Raw genomic sequence first — 23064 nt, forward strand, 5'->3', positions numbered from 1 at the left:
AATACCGCCCACCGAAGAGGATCGATCATAGAACGACCGTGCATCAAGCGAGCACTTTACCACTGGGCTACGTCCCGTCCCTCGTTAACTGTAAATCTATGTAGTATGTTTATTCAGCCGCGTTGATTCACAATCCAATAATCAATCATGTATTTTCCTTGATCGGCAACCAGGTTTTAAATTACTAAAACTAGCTGAATTGAACACACATGTATTTAATAACATAGACAGCAGTGGTATCTTCAGCTTTCAAATAATTATAGTATTCGGTGAAAAACCATTCGGTCGATTCCTTGCTCAACTTCTTATTGAGATTACATTTGTTTTTATTTCCAGTTTTGAGATTCAGAACACCACTAATAAAATCTATTATTTAAAACATGTCACAAGCACAATATTTATTAAAAACATCAATATCACTGAATATTTACATATTTAGGGAATCTATAATAGATACAAAATACATATCCTGATTATAACCAAAAACCCCCACCCCAAAACGTTTGTGGTCAATTTAACCTCCCCAGTCTCTCAAATCTCTCTAATGTAGCAATGGATCTTTTATATGCACCATCTCACATACAGGATAACACATACCACGGCCTTAGATATACCAGTCGTGATGCACTGGCTCCAACGAGAAATAGCCCAATGGGCCCACTGACGGGGATCGATCACAAACCGACTGCGCATCAGGCGAACGCTTTATCACTGGGCTACGTCCTGTCCCCAGAATTTATACATAGATTGGTATAAACAAGATATGCATATCTGTTGTTTTTGCACACATTGCTATCTTTGGAACAAAGAGCCGTTGGTCTTTCATAATCTTATGGCGGAACTGTAAAGGAATAACAAAGTTCTTGGAGACTTTTTCACTTTCTCACGTACCTCGAATAAATAAACATTTAGTTGTTTTCTCGGTCCGGATTTCACTTTATTTCAAGCCATCTAATGAAGCCTTTTAAAGGCGCTCTGTCACGGATCAATGACCTAACAAAATATTATTTGGAAATATATACAATTGATTTGTCGCTAAAAGTAGTTTATATAACCATCTACATAATTACCATAACTCACTTACTACTGATATTTTTAAAAACTAATTGAATTATGTCAACGGTCCATAATTCGGAGAAAAATAACGGCTATTTGGAGAGCAGAGGTGTGACGTATTATTTTGAGTCACGTTACGGGCATCCCCCGAATAACCGCAGTGTCAAAAGATTGACCAAGCTCGTGTAACGAGAACGCTTTACCAGTTTACGCATAAGCAATGGTCGTTTGCCAGGTGACGAATGTGGCCGTTTTACTTTTTACAACCATTTAGGTTCAAGTTTAATAGATTACGTTCTTGAACACAAAGATAACGTGGATACAATTTCTGAACTGCATGTGTGCGATTTTAATGAGTGGTCAGATCATGCACCTATAGCGTTTACTATGAACTGTAAACAACTTCATGACTGCGGTCCAATTGTTGATGACGTATCAGTTTCTACATCTTACGTATGGAGCGCTGACAAATTAGAGGAAATGAAGCGAAAACTGTATGAGAAATCCAGCGACATGCATGAGTGTATTGACAACATGCAGTCATCCGAAACGTCTGTCAGCGAAGGGCTTGTGGACTTTACATCTCTAATTAATGACATTTTTGAGCCATACTGTTTGAAAACATCCAAGCTGTTCCATAGCCATACACACGTGAAATCTGTTCACACTAATAAGCCATGGTTTGATGATAGATGCAGAACATTACGCAATGGTTATCGAAATTCTTTGCATGTTTTTAATACTGAACGTAATGTAAACAATAGGCAAGCTTTAGTTTTAGCTAAACGTATATACAAGACTTATGAGCGTAGAGTTAAAAGAAATTACTTGAGATTTGAAGGCAATAGGATTGGTTTCCTAAGAAAATGTAATCCTCGGCAGTTCTTTAGTTTATTTAAAAAGCGCAAACGTGAATCGAAAACAGATTTATCTCTGGATGATTTTTTAAAACATTTTAAAGATTTAGCCAGTAACACAAACGACCCTCCAGATGCTGCAGAAGAACACGACGAGGGCACTTACGCAGAGCTCGACTGCCCAATCACTGAAGAAGAGGTTCACACAGTAATACGACATTTAAAATCACGAAAATCACCAGGAAAAGACCATTTACTTAATGAATATTTTATTAAGTTCCAAGATGTATTTGTTCCTTTTTTGACTCGAATTTTTAATGTTATATTTGATAGTGGGATGTTTCCTTCAAGTTGGTCGGAAGGTATTGTAATTCCTCTATATAAGAAAGGTAACGTAAATGATACAAATAATTACAGAGGTATTACACTTGTCAGCTCTCTGGAAAAAGTTTTCACTGCAGTTTTAAATAATAGATTGTTAAAGTGGTCAGACGAAAACGATGTTATTACAGATGCCCAGTTTGGTTTTAAACCAGGCTACGGCACAACTGATGCGATTTTTGCACTCCATGCTGTTATTATGAAAATGTTGGCGAGTAAAAAGAAATTGTATTGCTGTTTTGTAGACTATAGAAAAGCGTTTGATAGTGTAAATCGATGTAAATTATTATTTAAGTTAGCACGTTCCGGTATTACCGGCAAACTCTATAATATTATAAAATCGATGTATGACGGTTTGAAGACATGTGTTAAGTATCAGTCTCAGTTTTCAGACTATTTTAATTGTAATACTGGACTAATGCAAGGTGAAGCGTTATCACCATTTTTGTTTTCTATGTATATTAATGATTTTGAAAATGAGCTAATTAGTGGCTTATGTGAGCCAATGTATTTACACGATATTTTGTTGTTTCTTGTAATGTATGCTGATGACACTGTTCTTTTATCAGAGACAGTAGAAGGTCTTCAGAAGATGCTTGATGTGCTCTATGCATATAGTACAAAATGGAACATCAGTGTTAATATAGATAAAACAAAAATTGTTGTATTCAGAAATAGAGGTAAAATAACTGTTAAAGAATCATGGATATATAACGATGACCTAATTGAAATTGTTGATTGTTTTAATTCCCTTGGATTGACATTGAATTTTAATGGAAAGTTTACTATATCACAAAGGGTAATTGCTTCACAGGGCAGAAAATGTATGAATCACATTTCAAGAATATGTAATAATCTATGCCTTAATAAGGACACGAAGTTGCACGTTTTCGATACCTATGTTTCTAGTGTTTTAAATTATGGATGCGAAATATGGGGTTTTCATCCTGCTCATGATATTGAACATGTACATATGGATTTTTGTAAACGAATTTTGAATGTCAAGAAATGCACCACAAATGTAGTTGTTTTGACAGAACTTGGAAGAGTTCCTTTAAGTATTATGCGAAAAATTAGAATAGTTAAATATTGGTTGAAATTACTACAAACCAGAAATTGTATCTTAAAATCGTTATATGAAGATATGTTAGAACACATGAATCCCTCTAATTGGCTATACCAGGTAAGATATTTACTACTATCAATAGGTTTCGGAGATGTTTGGTGTAGTCAGCATGTAGATAGTGCTAACTCATTTTTAAAATGTTTAGAAATACGTCTAACGGACCAGTTTATTCAAGAGAAAGATGCTACAATAGACAAATCTCCAAAATGTACATTATATAAACTGCTGATAGACACTTTTTGTTTGCAATATTATCTTAGAATATCAATTCCTGAATGTTATGCCACGCTTATTACAAAATTTCGTGTATCTTCCCATCAATTGCTCATTGAACAAGGAAGATATTATGGTATAGAAAGATCGGAAAGAAAATTTAAATTGTGCAATAAGGACGATATAGAAGTCGAATATCATTTTATCCTGATATGTCCATTGTATACAGGTTTACGAATTACTTACATAAAAAAATATTATTGGTTCAAACCATCTATGTTTAAAATTGTACAATTATTATCAGTTCAAAACAGAAAAGAACTATGTAATCTCGGTAAATTTCTCAAACATGCAACCTTTTTACGTTCTAAGCATATATAACTGTCCATCCTCCAATTACACAATCACCCATTGTATATATTATCTGTTTGTATCATTGTTTATTGAATGTATATGTATATGCCTATGAGCCGTAAGGCTTAAAGCTAATAAACTATACTATACCATCCTCTGCGACGTAGGGTAAATAGAAAAAAAATAACAATGAAAATAAGTTATTAAAAATTCATAAAAACATGTACTGAATCATAATAAGCTTATACATTAATTTATTTTAGTAACAGAAGCATGTTAAACGTCGACAATCCCGACTGGTTAGGACTTTGCAGCTATAGGTAAATTTATCGTTAGTCGTACGCCAAAAACTCTAAACATCATAATCACAAACATCTTCATTTTCCACCTTGTCAAATATATTTTATGCAAAATATGCCATAACAGCTGACTTGGGATAGGAATTGTTACGTTTTAAAAGAATACTCTGAACTAGACGGTGTTTATATACGATGTGACTATATATACGACGGCCATGTATATAGCCTCCGCTAACGAGGGCTGGCTATATTCACAGAAAAAATGTATATAGGCGATAAAAAAGTATTTGATTGATCCATATTACCGAACTATCTGGAACAGGAGGAATACATGCAAAGTACTGTACGAATAGTGCGTTTTCTGAACAAGGGAGACGGGGGGAGCGGGGGAGTATATGAATCTATGAATAGCGTAATATTGCCCCTACAGTACTAACAAAAAATTAATAATAAATAAATAAATACAAATAAAAATTATCAGCTGCTGAGGTAGATTATCTGAAAGAGAAACTAACTTCCGACAGTACACAAACTAACAACAGGACTTGAACTTAATAAAAAAATTCTGATTGCAATTTTGAGGCTACTTACGTAAAAAACAACATTAAAGTTAATTTTACCGCAAATAAATATGACTAAAAGGTTATTTTGATGTATTTAGTCATATTTCAAAACCGCAAAATTGCAAGGGGCAATAAAACTCAAAATACATATTTTTATACCAGTAACGCTGAGGCCACTCCCGGGTCCCCATCTAAATTTATGTAATGTTTCTGTAACAACCGCCCCCACCTACCCCACCGCGACTTGATTTTACCAAAATTATAATACATGTAATAATAATAATAATAATAATAATAATAATAATACAAATAATAGTAACAACAACAACAATTATTACAACAACAACAATAGTGTATTATTATTATTAATTATTATTATTAATTATTATTATTAGTCTACTACTACCTCTGGGTGGATGGGTGGTGTTTTATCGGCGGCGGGGGGGGGGGGGGGGGGGGGGAGCGTCTAAAAAAAATGCACGATTAACATGCGTGCATACACGCTCAAACGGCAGGCTGAACCTGTCCCTGCACGTAGAACTGGATTCAACAGCCAAATTTTTAACGGCAAAAAATGCGACAGTATACTGTTTTGTTTTGTTGTTTGTTTGTTTGTTTTATTTGTTGGGTATTTTTTTGTTTTGTTGGGGGGGGGGGGGGGGGGGTTACGCTGTACATTAAACCGAATGACCACTTTGCAAATCAGTCAAAATAATTTGCAAACGTTTAACGAAAAACGACTAGCTGGTCGTATGCCACATTTGTGACGCTGGAAAACATGTTATCCGTTTTCGAACCAAGCACTATAGCGTTGTAACCGTCTAGACTTTCTCTCCTGCTAAATCCCATGTACACGCCCCTGAAAATAATAATAATAATAATAAATGGTGAGTTTATGTTCCGATTGTTTATTATTTTATTTCAGCGTATTCGCAGTAATTTTTGTCATGAAATAATATATTTTTAAAAATTATTTTATTATATACCCGGCCCTCATTTGCCAAGTCTCTATACACGGTAGACGTTTATATAAAATTCTAAAATGCATTATACGGTTGTCGTATATACAGCCTCATCAAAACGAGTCTGTTTTGCCGTATTTTTATGACTTTTCACAAGAAAGACTTCCAAATTTTAAAAATGAAGCGTGTCATGGAATTCCCTCGTTCGTAGTTCAATTAAAATGTTTTGGATCATACAATAACTAGTTTTGGTATTCCAAATGAATGTAATTTCTATTTATAATACATAATTTAGAGAAATAAGGCCCACTAAATCCGTGATTGAGCGCCTTTAAGTTTAAGACACACTGATTTCAAGATTTGAAACAAAAAGGTTGGTTTAGTTTAAATTTCAGCGTTGGTTTTCTGGCTATTTACGCCGATTCATTTCAATCATCTGGCGTGCATCAACAAACACTTGCATGCAGTTACTATTATCCTGTTCAATTATTTAGACCCAAAGTATTTTGCAAATGTTACGTTTATTTCCTATTCGATATTTGTTTTCTTTGCATTTACATGAAAACAAACCCAAACCCCGACAGGTTTTATATACAAATCATCATATAAAATGCACGAAGTTGACTTAATTCCACTTTTTAAAAATCTCTGTGTCTTTTGAATGCACGTTATTTCTCCTATAAATAACTAAGGTCATTTGCATATCAAAACATTGGGATCTGAGGCTACGTGAAGACCATTATAGCTTGTTTCACTAAATCAAGGTTATTATTGTTTTGCAGTGTGTAACAGCATTGTCTAATCTTTCCGTTAAACATAGATGTAAACAAACAGAACATGTAACCTTTTCTTGTAGGTGCATTATATTTAATAAATTTAGCTAATGTATTATGTATTTTTATTTTATTATATCAATTATATATTAGCATACCATACCTAACCTAACACAACTGAGGTGTAGCACAGTAATAAACACAAATCACCTCACACACCGCAGGAATGTGCTTTCCAAATTTATAAATAAATTTAATGCAGGGCCGGACCCAGAAGACCGGGGGGGGGGGGGGGGGGGGATAAAATGTCAAAGGCCACCAACATCAAATAATAATAAAAATGTTATTTAATTTGCCTCTAAATTGGGAACTCATACGTATATATATATATATATAGTATTTAGGGTGGTGCTAGGGGCTGGGGTTTGGGGGTTGGGTGTTACATTTGTAATGCGAAAAACCAAAGGGCTATTGTTCGGACTCGTATGGGTTCAACCACTTTTTCATCCCGCAGACACAGCCCTGAATGTTCAAAATACGATAGCATTGCTTGGTCAATAACATCATTATTTCGATCTATGACTGCACGTGCTATTGTAGCAATGTGTAAACCACGTAAAATACAAGTTACGTAGGGTATATAAATTCAATGAAAATGTATTAGTCGACATTCTTGTTATTGTTATTTGAGGAAAAATATGGGTAAATCGAAAAACACTTCAGTTGATGTAAAATCGTGTATTAAGAACGTTTTCGATTATTTTGAAGATGAATATCAGCGCGGTAGACCTAGGTATGCTTCTTATCGAATTGTCGATCGAGTTGCCGCTGCACTTACAATTTCGGTTTCAACAGTAAAAAGAACTGTGAAAAATCTAAGCTCTACGAATCCAAGTATAGAAATCACTGTTAAAAAACGCGACCGAAAACTCGTCGATTTATTTGATAAAGATGTTATTAGACGACGAGTATACAGATTTCATAGAGAGGGCGAATTACCTACATTACATAAGATTAACGTGGCTTTAAGGGAGGAATGTGGAATCAACATATCCGTATCAACTTTACGAAGAACACTCCATGACCTCGATTTTAAATACCAACATATGTCTACAACCGGAAAAGTGATTTTTGAGGATGCCAATATATCAGACAGGAGACTGTTCTATCTCCATGAAATATCCAGTTTACGAGAACAGGGGTATTTAATAGTGTATCAAGATGAGACCTGGGTGAATGTCAACCACATAACATCCCACCACTGGACAGATATCCACCCGGGCACAAGTACCGCCAATCACCTGCCGAAATCAGACGCTGCTGATCGAGTTCCTAAACTCTGTTCGGTGACTGGGAAGGGAAAAAGACGTATTATTTGTCATGCTGGCTGTGATAAATATGGATTGATAGATGGCTGTGAATTGATCTTTGAGGCTAAAAAACAGACGGAGACTATCATGGTGAGATGAATCATGAAAATTTCATCAAATGGTTTGAAGAACAACTTATGCTTTCTCTACCAGAACCTTCTGTTATCGTCATGGATAACGCAAGCTACCACAACAAATTAACTGAGATTACACGATGTCCTGCACTAAACGCTAAAAAGGAAGAAATTCAGTCGTGGCTACGAAAAAAAAAATATACCTTTTGAGAGTAACATGACAAAGCCAGTTCTTTATGAACTTGTGAAAAGTAACAAATGTGCAAAGCAATTTGTTACTGATGATATTGCTGAACGCCATGGGCACTTGTGTCTAAGACTGCCGCCAAGACATTCTGAACTCAATCCGATATAACTGATCTGGAATCAAGTCAAAGGGCACATAGCTCGTCATAATGATGGTAAAATTACCACGGTGCGGAGAGAACTTGCACATGCATTGAACTCTGTCACACCTACACACTTCTCTGACGCAGTTAAACATGTAATAAAGATCGAAGAAGATTTTAGAAAACAAAATAGTTTTATAAGAAATAAAATACCCCCTGTGATAGTCCCCCTTAACGAAGATAGTGATGAAGAAATGAGTTCGTCGACTGATTAAGTTATTTCTCCATACCCATCAGGAGTATTACTTTAATGTATGCATGAACTCTTTAACACCAAAAACTATTTATTTCCATATCATTCACTATCAAACAACCTAACAACCTATAAACTAATCGACTAGAAATGCATATAGACTACACATACATACGAGAGAAATGTTTATTTAACGACACACTCAGCGCATTTGATATACGTTTATGTGGCGTCAGACAAAACGGTTAAGGAGCATTTTGATAGTGAGAAAGAAACTCGCTACCGCCACATGGGCCACTGTTTCTGATAAGCAATTTTGATAAGCAATAAGGGACGTTTTATATGCACCATCCCATAGACAGGATAGCACATACCACAGCCTTTATACATCAGTTGTGGTGCACAGGCTGGAACTAGACACAACCCAATGGGACCACCATGTGGGATCGATCAGTCGACCTACCATGAGCGAACGCTTTACCTCTGAGCTACGTCCCGCTCCATATACAAAAGAAGCCTTAAGTGGGGTTGGGGTTGTGCAGAGGGTCACACCTCCACCAATCGCATGCATACCATATTCTTCTCTCTCTCTCTCTCCCTATAACCATATAACCATAGATTAAAATATGTTGAGTGCGTCGTTACATAAATGACGTGTCTCTCTCTCTCTCTCTCTCTCTCTCTCTCTCTCTCTCTCTCTCTCTCTCTCTCTCTCTCTCTCTCTCTCTCTCTCTCTCTCTCCCCCTTCAGCGCGCGCGCTTGTGTATTCCACAATATAATTATAATATTTGATACATATTTTGTTTTCAAACTGAGGTTTTGTCACTTGAACTCCCCACCTGAATCCGCGCCTGCTTCATGTTTACAGATATTTTCTTAAATATAGGTCATACTACGATTTGTGCGGATAGGACGATAGAACCAAACATTAGTTTGAAACGCACTATAGAATGATGCTTTTGATATGCAAATGACCTTATAGGAGAAATAACGTGCATTCAAAAGACACAGAGATTTTTAAAAAGTGGAATTAAGTCAACTTCGTGCATTTTATATGATGATTTGTATATAAAACCTGTCGGGGTTTGGGTTTGTTTTCATGTAAATGCAAAGAAAACAAATATCGAATAGGAAATAAACGTAACATTTGCAAAAAAAACTTTGGGTCTAAATAATTGAACAGGATAATAATAACATCATTTAAAAATCCAATTTTCCCATTTAAACTAAGCATGTTGTTAAACGACAAAAGTGGCTGAAAACACATATGCGATATACTAAATATTAAAATAATAAAACCAAAAGCACAAATAAAATATGCAAATGAGGGGTTTATATATAATATACAGGAATGGGAAACGTTTTATACTCTCCCTTTCCGTAGCGTCAAAGATACATCCTTAGCATGGTTTCAATATAGAATTTTGCACAGAATCCTGGCGACTGACAGATTCTTACATATGATTCATTATATTGATTCTAATGCTTGTAGCTTCTGTAGCGATTATCCAGAAACACTACTACATTGTGACAAAGTTGATAATTTATGGAAAGAAGTAAAATCATGGATTCTGTGTAAAACAGGAAACGAAATCAATTTCAGCAAAGATGTTGTCATATTTGGAATAACTAATAACAAAAACAGTAGCTTCATAAATTGGTTAACTATAAATATCAAGTAGTATATCTTCAGTATGAAAATACAGAAGAAAAAAATAAATATAAATAGTGTTAAAAATATGTTAAAAACTAAATTTGATATCGAAAAATATATTCTTTTTAAAAATTGTAGCTATGAAACATTCCATAAAAAGTGTAATCCTTGGCTTGACCTTTAACAACACCAGCAGAAATTTAGCTTCTCTGGAAATAGATTTCGTCCAAAGCAAATCTTCTTAATTGTTTTTCACAATATAGCCTTCTTTCAATGATTTTTTCTTCTCTTCCATACACAACATATTTCTTACCCTTCCAAACACTCTTTTTTTCTTTCTATCTTCTCTTACTATTCTGGTTTGATTTTAAGTTAAATTACATCTTATATATTATCCCTATACATGTAAAATAATAATACAGTAGTAGTAATGGTAATGGTAATGACGGTAGTGGTGATGATGATAATAATAATGATAAATGTATTATTTTCTATTTCAATTTATCCTTTAATTAATTTACAATTCCTTCCCTTCAATCTTTCTTTCTTCTTTATTTCTCTCCTTCCTTCTCTTTATTTCTATTATTTCTAGCTTCTCTGTTAACCCCATAAAACTATAAACTATGTTTTTCATGTATCTATGTCCATTGTTACTGTTCGATTAATTATATATATATATATATATATATATATATATATATATATATATTTACTATTCACTTATGTACAATGTTTAACATATTAAATGATTGTAAAGTAGCGATACCAGGGCCCCAACCCTGGCACTACTATATTCTTTTCTGGAGTCAATAAACTGTATTTAAAAAAACACCTTAAGTTTCTCTAACGTTCGCGATTTTTTCGATTGGTTCCCGACGTGGCCATTTGATTTATCGTGAAGCGCGTAAACCAGTCTAGCGGACGTTTTCCTGCTTGGTCTAAATGAACACATCGGAGGACGGAACTACCAAAAGACTGTTTTGTACTGTAATATGGTGGTATGGTCGGGAATGACGACCTTCGTTGAAGTGAAAGTGAAAGTTGAAATTCACGGTGACACAAAACCCGGCGAGCAGCTCGAAGGTACCTCGAGGGGGGCGACCTTCGCCGAATTCCTGGATCCTGGTCTGCTAGGCCCCTTCTGTGAACTCTGAGATGTGTCCTGTTCCATTTTAAAGTAAACAAAACGAAGATTGTTATCCATGAACTGTAGTCAAATGAACCATTTGCACATTAAAAATATGTATGATTATTATTCATTTACAGACATTGTTCTGAGTAAAGGATCTCCTCGGGAGTGGCTGTCCTCCTATAGACGAGTCACTAGATAGAAATTCATAGAATCAACCACACTTTTGCCAAATGCCCATTCGACTTTACATTGTGCATAGATACGGCCCTAACCATGTATTACGATTTTGTTGTTCAGATTTGTTGCCATAGTTAAGATGTTGCGAGGAAACGAGCCATTTTAACCAGTACACTCGTACAGTATATACATGTTCTTGTATAGAATACCAGTATCCGTATATGCAGTGGTTGTGTAGAATACCAGTGTCTGTGTATGCGGTGATTGTGTAGAATACCAGTATCTGTGTATGCAGTGATTGTGTAGAATACCAGTGTCTGTGTATGCAGTGATTGTGTAGAATACCAGTGTCCGTGTATGCAGTGATTGTGTAGAATACCAGTATCTGTGTATGCAGTGGTACCAGTATCTGTATATGCAGTGATTGTGTAGAATACCAGTGTCTGTGTATGCAGTGATTGTGTAGAATACCAGTGTCCGTGTATGCAGTGATTGTGTAGAATACCAGTATCCGTATATGCAGTGGTTGTGTAGAATACCAGTATCCGTATATGCAGTGGTTGTGTAGAATACCAGTGTCTGTGTATGCAGTGGTTGTGTAGAATACCAGTATCAGTATATGCAGTGGTTGTGTAGAATACCAGTATCCGTATATGCAGTGGTTGTGTAGAATACCAGTATCCGTATATGCAGTGGTTGTGTAGAATACCAGTATCCGTATATGCAGTGGTTGTGTAGAATACCAGTGTCTGTGTATGCAGTGATTGTGTAGAATACCAGTGTCTGTGTATGCAGTGATTGTGTAGAATACCAGTATCTGTGTATGCAGTGGTTGTGTAGAATACCAGTATCCGTGTATGCAGTGGTTGTGTAGAATACCAGTATCCGTGTATGCAGTGGTTGTGTAGAATACCAGTGTCTGTGTATGCAGTGATTGTGTAGAATACCAGTGTCTGTGTATGCAGTGATTGTGTAGAATACCAGTATCCGTGTATGCAGTGATTGTGTAGAATACCAGTATCCGTGTATGCAGTGATTGTGTAGAATACCAGCATCTGTATATGATGTGGTTGTGTAGAATACTAGTATCATTATATGCAGTGATTGTGTAGAATACCAGTGTCTGTGTATGCAGTGATTGTGTAGAATACCAGTGTCTGTGTATGCAGTGATTGTGTAGAATACCAGTATCTGTGTATGCAGTGGTACCAGTATCTGTACATGCAGTGATTGTATAGAATACCAGTGTCTGTGTATGCAGTGATTGTGTAGAATACCAGTATCCGTGTATGCAGTGATTGTGTAGAATACCAGTATCTGTGTATGCAGTGATTGTGTAGAATACCAGTGTCTGTGTATGCAGTGATTGTGTAGAATACCAGTATCCGTGTATGCAGTGATTGTGTAGAATACCAGTATCTGTGTATGCAGTGGTACCAGTATCTGTATATGCAGTGATTGTGTAGAATACCAGTGTCTGTGTATGCAGTGATTGTGTAGAATACCAGTATCCGTGTATGCGGTGATTGTGTAGAATACCAGTATCTGTGTATGCAGTGATTGTGTAGAATACCAGTGTCTGTGTATGCAGTGATTGTGTAGAATACCAGTATCCGTGTATGCAGTGATTGTGTAGAATACCAGTATCTGTGTATGCAGTGGTACCAGTATCTGTATATGCAGTGATTGTGTAGAATACCAGTGTCTGTGTATGCAGTGATTGTGTAGAATACCAGTATCCGTGTATGCAGTGATTGTGTAGAATACCAGTATCTGTGTATGCAGTGATTGTGTAGAATACCAGTGTCTGTGTATGCAGTGATTGTGTAGAATACCAGTATCTGTGTATGCAGTGGTACCAGTATCTGTATATGCAGTGATTGTGTAGAATACCAGTGTCTGTGTATGCAGTGATTGTGTAGAATACCAGTATCCGTGTATGCAGTGATTGTGTAGAATACCAGTATCTGTGTATGCAGTGATTGTGTAGAATACCAGTGTCTGTGTATGCAGTGATTGTGTAGAATACCAGTATCTGTGTATGCAGTGGTACCAGTATCTGTATATGCAGTGATTGTGTAGAATACCAGTGTCTGTGTATGCAGTGATTGTGTAGAATACCAGTGTCTGTGTATGCAGTTATTGTGTAGAATACCAGTGTCTGTGTATACAGTGATTGTGTAGAATACCAGTATCCGTGTATGCAGTGGTACCAGTATCTGTGTATGCAGTGGTACCAGTATCTGTGTATGCAGTGGTACCAGTATCTGTGTATGCAGTGATTGTGTAGAATACCAGTATCTGTGTATGCAGTGATTGTGTAGAATACCAGTATCTGTGTATGCAGTGATTGTGTAGAATACCAGTGTCTGTGTATGCAGTGATTGTGTAGAATACCAGTATCCGTGTATGCAGTGGTACCAGTATCTGTGTATGCAGTGATTGTGTAGAATACCAGTATCTGTGTATGCAGTGATTGTGTAGAATACCAGTATCTGTGTATGCAGTGATTGTGTAGAATACCAGTATCCGTGTATGCAGTGGTACCAGTATCTGTGTATGCAGTGATTGTGTAGAATACCAGTGTCTGTGTATGCAGTGATTGTGTAGAATACCAGTGTCCGTGTATGCAGTGATTGTGTAGAATACCAGTGTCCGTGTATGCAGTGATTGTGTAGAATACCAGTATCCGTGTATGCAGTGATTGTGTAGAATACCAGTATCTGTGTATGCAGTGATTGTGTAGAATACCAGTATCCGTGTATGCAGTGGTACCAGTATCTGTGTATGCAGTGATTGTGTAGAATACCAGTGTCTGTGTATGCAGTGATTGTGTAGAATACCAGTGTCTGTGTATGCAGTGATTGTGTAGAATACCAGTGTCTGTGAATACCAGTGTCTGTGTATACCAGTATCCGTGTATGCAGTGATTGTGTAGAATACCAGTATCCGTGTATGCAGTGGTACCAGTATCTGTGTATGCAGTGGTACCAGTATCTGTGTATGCAGTGGTACCAGTATCTGTGTATGCAGTGATTGTGTAGAATACCAGTATCTGTGTATGCAGTGATTGTGTAGAATACCAGTGTCTGTGTATGCAGTGATTGTGTAGAATACCAGTATCCGTGTATGCAGTGGTACCAGTATCTGTGTATGCAGTGATTGTGTAGAATACCAGTATCTGTGTATGCAGTGATTGTGTAGAATACCAGTATCTGTGTATGCAGTGATTGTGTAGAATACCAGTGTCTGTGTATGCAGTGATTGTGTAGAATACCAGTGTCCGTGTATGCAGTGATTGTGTAGAATACCAGTATCCGTGTATGCCGTGATTGTGTAGAATACCAGTATCTGTGTATGCAGTGATTGTGTAGAATACCAGTATCCGTGTATGCAGTGGTACCAGTATCTGTGTATGCAGTGATTGTGTAGAATACCAGTATCTGTGTATGCAGTGATTATGTAGAATACCAGTATCTGTGTATGCAGTGATTGTGTAGAATACCAGTGTCTGTGTATGCAGTGATTGTGTAGAATACCAGTGTCTGTGTATGCAGTGATTGTGTAGAATACCAGTATCTGTGTATGCAGTGGTACCAGTATCTGTGTATGCAGTGATTGTGTAGAATACCAGTATCCGTGTATGCAGTGGTACCAGTATCTGTGTATGCAGTGATTGTGTAGAATACCAGTATCCGTGTATGCAGTGGTACCAGTATCTGTGTATGCAGTGATTGTGTAGAATACCAGTATCTGTGTATGCAGTGATTGTGTAGAATACCAGTATCCGTGTATGCAGTGATTGTGTAGAATACCAGTGTCTGTGTATGCAGTGATTGTGTAGAATACCAGTATCTGTGTATGCAGTGGTACCAGTATCTGTGTATGCAGTGATTGTGTAGAATACCAGTATCCGTGTATGCAGTGGTACCAGTATCTGTGTATGCAGTGATTGTGTAGAATACCAGTATCCGTGTATGCAGTGATTGTGTAGAATACCAGTATCTGTGTATGCAGTGATTGTGTAGAATACCAGTATCCGTGTATGCAGTGGTACCAGTATCTGTGTATGCAGTGATTGTGTAGAATACCAGTATCCGTGTATGCAGTGATTGTGTAGAATACCAGTATCCGTGTATGCAGTGATTGTGTAGAATACCAGTGTCTGTGTATGCAGTGAATTTGTAGAATACCAGTATCTGTGTATGCAGTGGTACCAGTATCTGTGTATGCAGTGATTGTGTAGAATACCAGTATCCGTGTATGCAGTGGTACCAGTGTCTGTGTATGCAGTGATTGTGTAGAATACCAGTATCCGTGTATGCAGTGATTGTGTAGAATACCAGTATCTGTGTATGCAGTGATTGTGTAGAATACCAGTATCCGTGTATGCAGTGGTACCAGTATCTGTGTATGCAGTGATTGTGTAGAATACCAGTATCCGTGTATGCAGTGATTGTGTAGAATACCAGTGTCTGTGTATGCAGTGATTGTGTAGAATACCAGTGTCTGTGTATGCAGTGATTGTGTAGAATACCAGTATCAGTGTCCAATCGTCCTATTATTGGTAGTAGCTCAAACTTAATTTTATTTCCTAATATATAATTATGTATACTGCTTCGTACGTACGAAATTATTGAGAGATAAAACGTCCAGTGTGGGCTACTACAAACATTAAGGCGACTAGAAACGTAGTGAATATACAGACATATATATATATATATATATATATATATATATATATATATATATATATATATATACGATACTTAATTTTAGCTGGAAACATTGTACAATGCAGAGAAATTTTGGGCAGTCTCTTTCTGAGATCAACACAGTCTCTGTCTGCAAAAATCACAATTAGAAGATAGTATTGCTATTAAAGTCGTAAAAGGGTCCAACGAGTTGTGCGACAAAGCCATTATATGGCCACAGAATAATATCGAACGTGTACATTACTTTATTAGGCAAGGTACTAAATATGTATTTCAATGTACAGGTTTAAATGTTAATACTACAGTAATTCCATATTAACGATATTATTAACAACTAACAGATTAATTTTCGTTTAGTAGATATATAATATATGCTGGCTTACCTGTGGCCACTTCGGTGTCAGAAATATGTCGTCTGTTTGTATGCCCATGTGGCGTACCCCAGGTATGATTGTTGTCATTGTTTGGTTGACTTTTAGTCTTCCGGTAATGGTGGCATTTCCGTTATTAGCTGACCATTCTGAATGCATTAGCAGGGCCCAGAACTGTCAAAACAGCATGAGACTTTACAAAGTTTTAGTGTCTAGCGAAATGAGCGAAAATAAAATGTGTCTTGACTATTAAAGATATTTTTTCATACATTGGCTGTTTATTTGTTTTAGTGTGTAGGGGGCGAGGGGGGACATAATATTTCCACAGAATTTCGGAAGTTAATAATCAGACAGGTGTGGCATCTACCGTTAGTTCTTCCAATGTATAGAACAAAATACTCCAAAAAGTCACTGTGATACAGCAAACAGTACAAGAGTGGTCAATGCCGTTAGATACCATTTATCTTACAACAAGTTGTTTCAAAACGTATTTAATGTATAGAACAAAATACTCCAAAAAGTCACTGTGATACAGCAAACAGTACAAGAGTGGTCAATGCCGTTAGATACCATTTATCTTACAACAAGTTGTTTCAAAACGTATTTAATGAGCAAAAGTGAGTTGATTAGGTTTTAAAAAGAGTTGTAAATGATATCTATATCATATGTAGTATCCTGTTTCTTACATATCCTCATAAACACGTTTTCTAATAACGTTAACCTTTCTTTTACAAATATAAAATATTTATAATATAATATAAATTTTAGCATTTTGGAAATCGGCTACCGTTATCGTCGATTAGCACATTTAAACAGGCACCACCATCTCCGATAAAAAAACAAAATGTCGTAATATGTTAACTCGAACGAATGTGGACTATAATTTAATTATTTATCTCTGTGTCCTAGAGAACATACCTTTGGCGCGAAAATAAGCCCCATTGTGATGGTGACTAGAGCCTGTAGCAGAGCCATCTTTAGGACGTACAAAATGTCTGGTCCTGACGACACAGCCAACAACTGTCTGGAAAACCCAAACGAAATGCATTTGATTAATGCGGTGTAACAAAAACAGATTGTAGAATGTGATAGTCTGTAATAATTAATTTGAAAGTTGACAGAAGCACCTTATTTTCTCTCGTAGTGAGAAAAGTAACGGCATGATAGCCCGCCCCCACACACACACACACACACAGAGAGAGAGAGAGAGAGAGAGAGAGAGAGAGAGAGAGAGAGAGAGAGAGAGAGAGAGAGAGAGAGAGACACACACACACACACACACACACCGCTAGTCGCTTCCTTCAGCTACTGATCTTTGACTAAACATCAGTAGTGCTATTTACAGTCTAATATAATTTTCCTTCGCTACCCCCAAAGCTGACCCATATCATAGGTTTCGAAAGTGGGTTAGGGAGGAGCAGTGACAGAGCAACTATTTGGGAAATAATGGACAATTTTTTCCTTGCAACCATTAACTGATATAGTGTATTATATGAAGAAAAGATGACGTCACAACTTTGTTTAATCTTACGTTAAAATAAGGGTAAAACTTCCAAGAATAATTGCGTTGTATGTCGACCACGTGATGTGCTTGCTTTCGTTGAAATGCGCCGGAGCTTTTCGGACGGTAAAACATAAGTAAACTCCAAACAATAGTAACAGGGCTTCAGCTGAAAACAACAACAAAACATAATGATAGTAACGACAGGACAAGTGCCTGGTAGTAAAATATATACTGCCATGAAGACCACCCCCCCCCCCCCCCCCCCCCCACACACACACACACACATACACACACCCTATAAAACATTAGTCCCCCCACCACTGTTTACATTTGTCTGTTCTCCACAACACGACTCATAGACAGTGAATGTCTCCCTCCCCCATTAAATTTCAAAACATTAAAAAATATAACGAAAACTTTATAGAAGTTAACTTTCCACATAAATGATGTTTAAAAGCAAATTTATTTACAAAGAAAATCAATACCTCCATATACTGCAAACGTCCAGAGAGTGTTTGCACACTCAAAGAACTTGAGCTTGTTGGACGCCGTGATGGTTACAACAGGGGGCGGACTGATCCCCGTCCAGCACGACAAATACACGACCATGAACAAGACGACTGGCAGCAGTCGCTGTAGTAGAGATCTGTCTGGCAGATTGACTCTCTTGGTGGAGCCCACGCTAAATATCACAGATATCCTGGCAAAAGAAAACAAAGGTGGATTGACTCTTTTGGTGGAGCCCACGCTAAATATAACAGATATCCTGGCAAAGGAAAACAAATGTGGATTGACTCTTTTGGTGGAGCCCACGCTAAATATCACAGATATCCTGGCAAAGGAAAACAACGCAAATGTAACACTGATGGTGTTCTGAGTGAATAAGAAGTTTGCTTTGTTTAACTAGAGCACACTGATTAATTCATCATCTGCTATTGAATGTCAAACATATGGTAATTTTGACATATACTCCTAGAGAGGAAAAAAGAAAGAAAGAAATGTTTTATTTAACGACGCACTGAACACATTTTATTTACGGTTATATGGCGTCAGACATATGGTTAAGGACCACACAGATTGAGAGAGGAAACCCGCTGTCGCCACTTCATGGGATACTCTTTTTCGATTAGCAGCAAGGGATCTTTTATATGCATCATCCAACAGACAGGGTAGTACATACCACGGCCTTTGATATACCAGTCGTGGTGCACTGGCTGGAACGAGAAATAGTCCAATGGGCCCACCGACGGGGATCGATCCAATCTTAGAGAGGAAACCCGCTACATGTTTCTATTGAAGCGCAGGTTGCAATGCATGCAGAATGCCGTGGATGGTTAAACCTAGACAAATGACAATCTCGTAACACCGTGTGGTTTTACAGTATAATAAAGAGAGGGAATAAAAGATGTTAATTGGTGAGCAGTAAGGAACAACGGGGATGGTCCATTTGAAAACGTCATATTAATCCAACCAAAACTACACCTCATTCCACATAACATTTTGTAGGATTCAAAAGTAATGTCACTACAAAAACATGTTCCAAAGAGCCATTACCTCATCATATACTAGTGGAAGACTATTTGGTGAACACTTGTATCAAATATGAAAGTAATCTACAACAGTTAGACGAGTTTAAGGCAGTTAGAGGCAATTTAATAAGTTCCGAATAATCGTGACCATACCGTGTGGTAATACTTAGGGAGCTGGAAGAGTGTAGTTATGTTATAACTTCCTGAATACAGGTACACAATATGAAAGTCATCCATTAAAGGGTTAATTAAGGAGAAACCTTATACATGTCCACAACACTTACCTCCACGTCTTTATGATAAGTGCGCCGTATAAAAGTGCAAAGCCCAGATGGAACGGCCATATTTGGATGATACACAGCATGTCTGTAGGTTCTGGGTACAAAAAGAACACCTGAAAGAGCCATACACAGTGTAAATTCAGTCTCATTAAGTTATTATACAGGCGATGCTAAGACTATTTAAATGTTGTTCTTTGCTAATATACATTTCATTTACTTCACTATGAATCGCACTTCCCTTTGAAGGTGAAATGGCTCAATAACGACAAGCAATAAATTTTTAATCAAAAGGATAAACAACCGTTTTGGTATTTGTTTGTTGTTGTGGGGTTGTTGTTGTTTGGGGGTGTTTTTTTTGGGGGGGTGGTTTTGTTGGGGGTTTTGGGGGACAAGTGTGTGTTGTGGTGAGTGTTTGCGTGCGCGTGTGCGTGTGAAATCTTGTTATTGATTACTGGGTATTTGTGCTTAATTTTTGTTTGGCTGTCATATAAAACATACATGCAGAACTAGCACTTACGTGGGAACACATCAGGATTGCTCCCAGACACATCAGATGGAGAAACATTGGACTAGCCGTCTTGATTACCTGAAGGTATAGTGACAATACTTTATTTCTGTACAAAAACATTATGTGGCATTAAATGTAAGGACGAGATTGCTGAATATAAGGATGACATTGCTGAATGTAAATGCGACATTTCTGAACGTAATGCTTGGGAATGCTTAATGAAATTGATGAAAGTAAGGGTAAGGATGCTGAATGTGAGGATAATAATGACGACTTTAAGAGCTAGGATCCTGACTGTAAGGGTGAGAACACTAAATGTGAGAGTCAGGAGTCTGAACGCAAGAGTGACAACACTGTTAGGGTGAGAATACTGAATGTAAGGGTGAGGACAACTGAATGTAGGAGTGAGGAGTCAGAACGCAAGAGAGACAACACTGTTAGGGTAAGAATACTGAATGTAAGGGTGAGGACACTGAATGTAGGAGTGAGGAGTCTGAACGCAAGAGAGACAACACTGTTAGGGTAAGAATACTGAATGTAAGGGTGAGGACACTGAATGTAAGAGTGAGGAGTCAGAACGCAAGAGTGACAACACTGTTAGGGTAAGAATACTGAATGTAAGGGTGAGGACACTGAATGTAGGAGTGAGGAGTCAGAACGCAAGAGTGACAACACTGTTAGGGTAAGAATACTGAATGTAAGGGTGAGGACACTGAATGTAGGAGTGAGGAGTCAGAACGCAAGAGAGACAACACTGTTAGGGTAAGAATACTGAATGTAAGGGTGAGGACACTGAATGTAGGAGTGAGGAGTCAGAACGCAAGAGTGACAACACTGTTAGGGTAAGAATACTGAATGTAAGGGTGAGGACACTGAATGTAGGAGTGAGGAGTCAGAACGCAAGAGTGACAACACTGTTAGGGTAAGAATACTGAATGTAAGGGTGAGGACACTGAATGTAAGGGTGAGGACACTGAATGTAAGAGTGAGGAGTCTGAACGCAAGAGTGACAACACTGTTAGGGTAAGAATACTGAATGTAAGGGTGAGGACACTGAATGTAGGAGTGAGGAGTCTGAACGCAAGAGTGACAACACTGTTAGGGTAAGAATACTGAATGTAAGTGTGAGGAGTCTGAACGCAAGAGAGACAACACTGTTAGGGTAATAATACTGAATGTAAGGGTGAGGACACTGAATGTAAGAGTGAGGAGTCTGAATGCAAGAGAGACAACACTGTTAGGGTAAGAATACTGAATGTAAGGGTGAGGACACTGAATGTAAGAGTGAGGAGTCAGAACGCAAGAGAGACAACACTGTTAGGGTGAGAATACTGAATGTAAGGGTGAGGACACTGAATGTAGGAGTGAGGAGTCAGAATGTAAGGGTGAGGACACTGAATGTAAGAGTGAGGAGTCTGAATGTAAGGGTGAGGACACTGAATGTAAGAGTGAGGAGTCTGAACGCAAGAGAGACAACACTGTTAGGGTAAGAATACTGAATGTAAGGGTGAGGACACTGAATGTAAGAGTGAGGACACTGAATGTAAGGGTGAGGACACTGAATGTAAGAGTGAGGACACTGAATGTAAGGTTGAGGACACTGAATGTAAGAGTGAGGAGTCTGAACGCAAGAGTGACAACACTGTTAGGGTAAGAATACTGAATGTAAGGGTGAGGACACTGAATGTAGGAGTGAGGAGTCAGAACGCAAGAGAGACAACACTGTTAGGGTGAGAATACTGAATGTAAGGGTGAGGACACTGAATGTAAGAGTGAGGAGTCTGAACGCAAGAGAGACAACACTGTTAGGGTAAGAATACTGAATGTAAGGGTGAGGACACTGAATGTAGGAGTGAGGAGTCAGAACGCAAGAGTGACAACACTGTTAGGGTAAGAATACTGAATGTAAGGGTGAGGACACTGAATGTAGGAGTGAGGAGTCAGAACGCAAGAGTGACAACACTGTTAGGGTAAGAATACTGAATGTAAGGGTGAGGACACTGAATGTAGGAGTGAGGAGTCTGAACGCAAGAGTGACAACACTGTTAGGGTAAGAATACTGAATGTAAGGGTGAGGACACTGAATGTAGGAGTGAGGAGTCTGAACGCAAGAGTGACAACACTGTTAGGGTGAGAATACTGAATGTAAGGGTGAGGACACTGAATGTAGGAGTGAGGAGTCTGAACGCAAGAGTGACAACACTGTTAGGGTAAGAATACTGAATGTAAGGGTGAGGACACTGAATGTAAGAGGGAGGAGTCAGACCGCAAGAGTGACAACACTGTTAGGGTAAGAATACTGAATGTAAGGGTTAGGACACTGTAAAGGTGAGAACGTTGACTTTAAAGGTGATGGCGATGAACATAGAGGCGAGGACGCAATCTCACTCAACTCTTACTACCATACTTCTGTGAAGGTTTCCGTTAACAGGTCGTACCTGGGCCAACTCCATTTTGTGGCTTGGTGACCTTTCATTGTGAGCCGTCATATCAAATACATTAAGGCTATTTGAACAAGCGGCGATATTGGCTGTAGTTAAATCTACTAACGAAGACTTCTCAGGCAGAACGGCAGTCATGATC

General features: G+C 37.7%; 1 protein-coding gene across 1 annotated transcript; it reads right to left on the minus strand.

Annotated features, from left to right (window-relative positions):
- Positions 1–11074: 11074 nt before the first annotated feature.
- Positions 11075–17646, minus strand: LOC121371714. The gene is made up of 3 exons (XM_041497812.1): positions 17578–17646; positions 16672–16833; positions 11075–11426 (listed from the first exon to the last, which is right to left on the minus strand). Exons 1-3 carry the CDS (start codon positions 17632–17634, stop codon positions 11313–11315), a joined length of 333 nt encoding a protein of 110 aa, XP_041353746.1. The 5' UTR covers positions 17635–17646; the 3' UTR covers positions 11075–11312.
- Positions 17647–23064: the final 5418 nt, after the last annotated feature.

The sequence above is a fragment of the Gigantopelta aegis genome, chromosome 4, assembly GCF_016097555.1.
Source record: "Gigantopelta aegis isolate Gae_Host chromosome 4, Gae_host_genome, whole genome shotgun sequence".
NCBI lineage: Eukaryota > Metazoa > Mollusca > Gastropoda > Neomphalida > Peltospiridae > Gigantopelta > Gigantopelta aegis.

What these genes read in the sequence shown, in the direction of transcription:
- LOC121371714 (XM_041497812.1), bottom strand. Translation starts at nt 17,634, where the DNA reads ATGGCTCTGCTACAGGCTCTAGTCACCATCACAATGGGGCTTATTTTC. An exon ending in GGCTTATTTTCGCGCCAAAG is followed by an intron (nt 16,834 to 17,577) that starts GTATGTTCTCTA and finishes CTGTTTTGACAG; the next exon opens with TTCTGGGCCCTGCTAATGCA. An exon ending in TGACACCGAAGTGGCCACAG is followed by an intron (nt 11,427 to 16,671) that starts GTAAGCCAGCAT and finishes AAAATGGAACAG; the next exon opens with GACACATCTCAGAGTTCACA.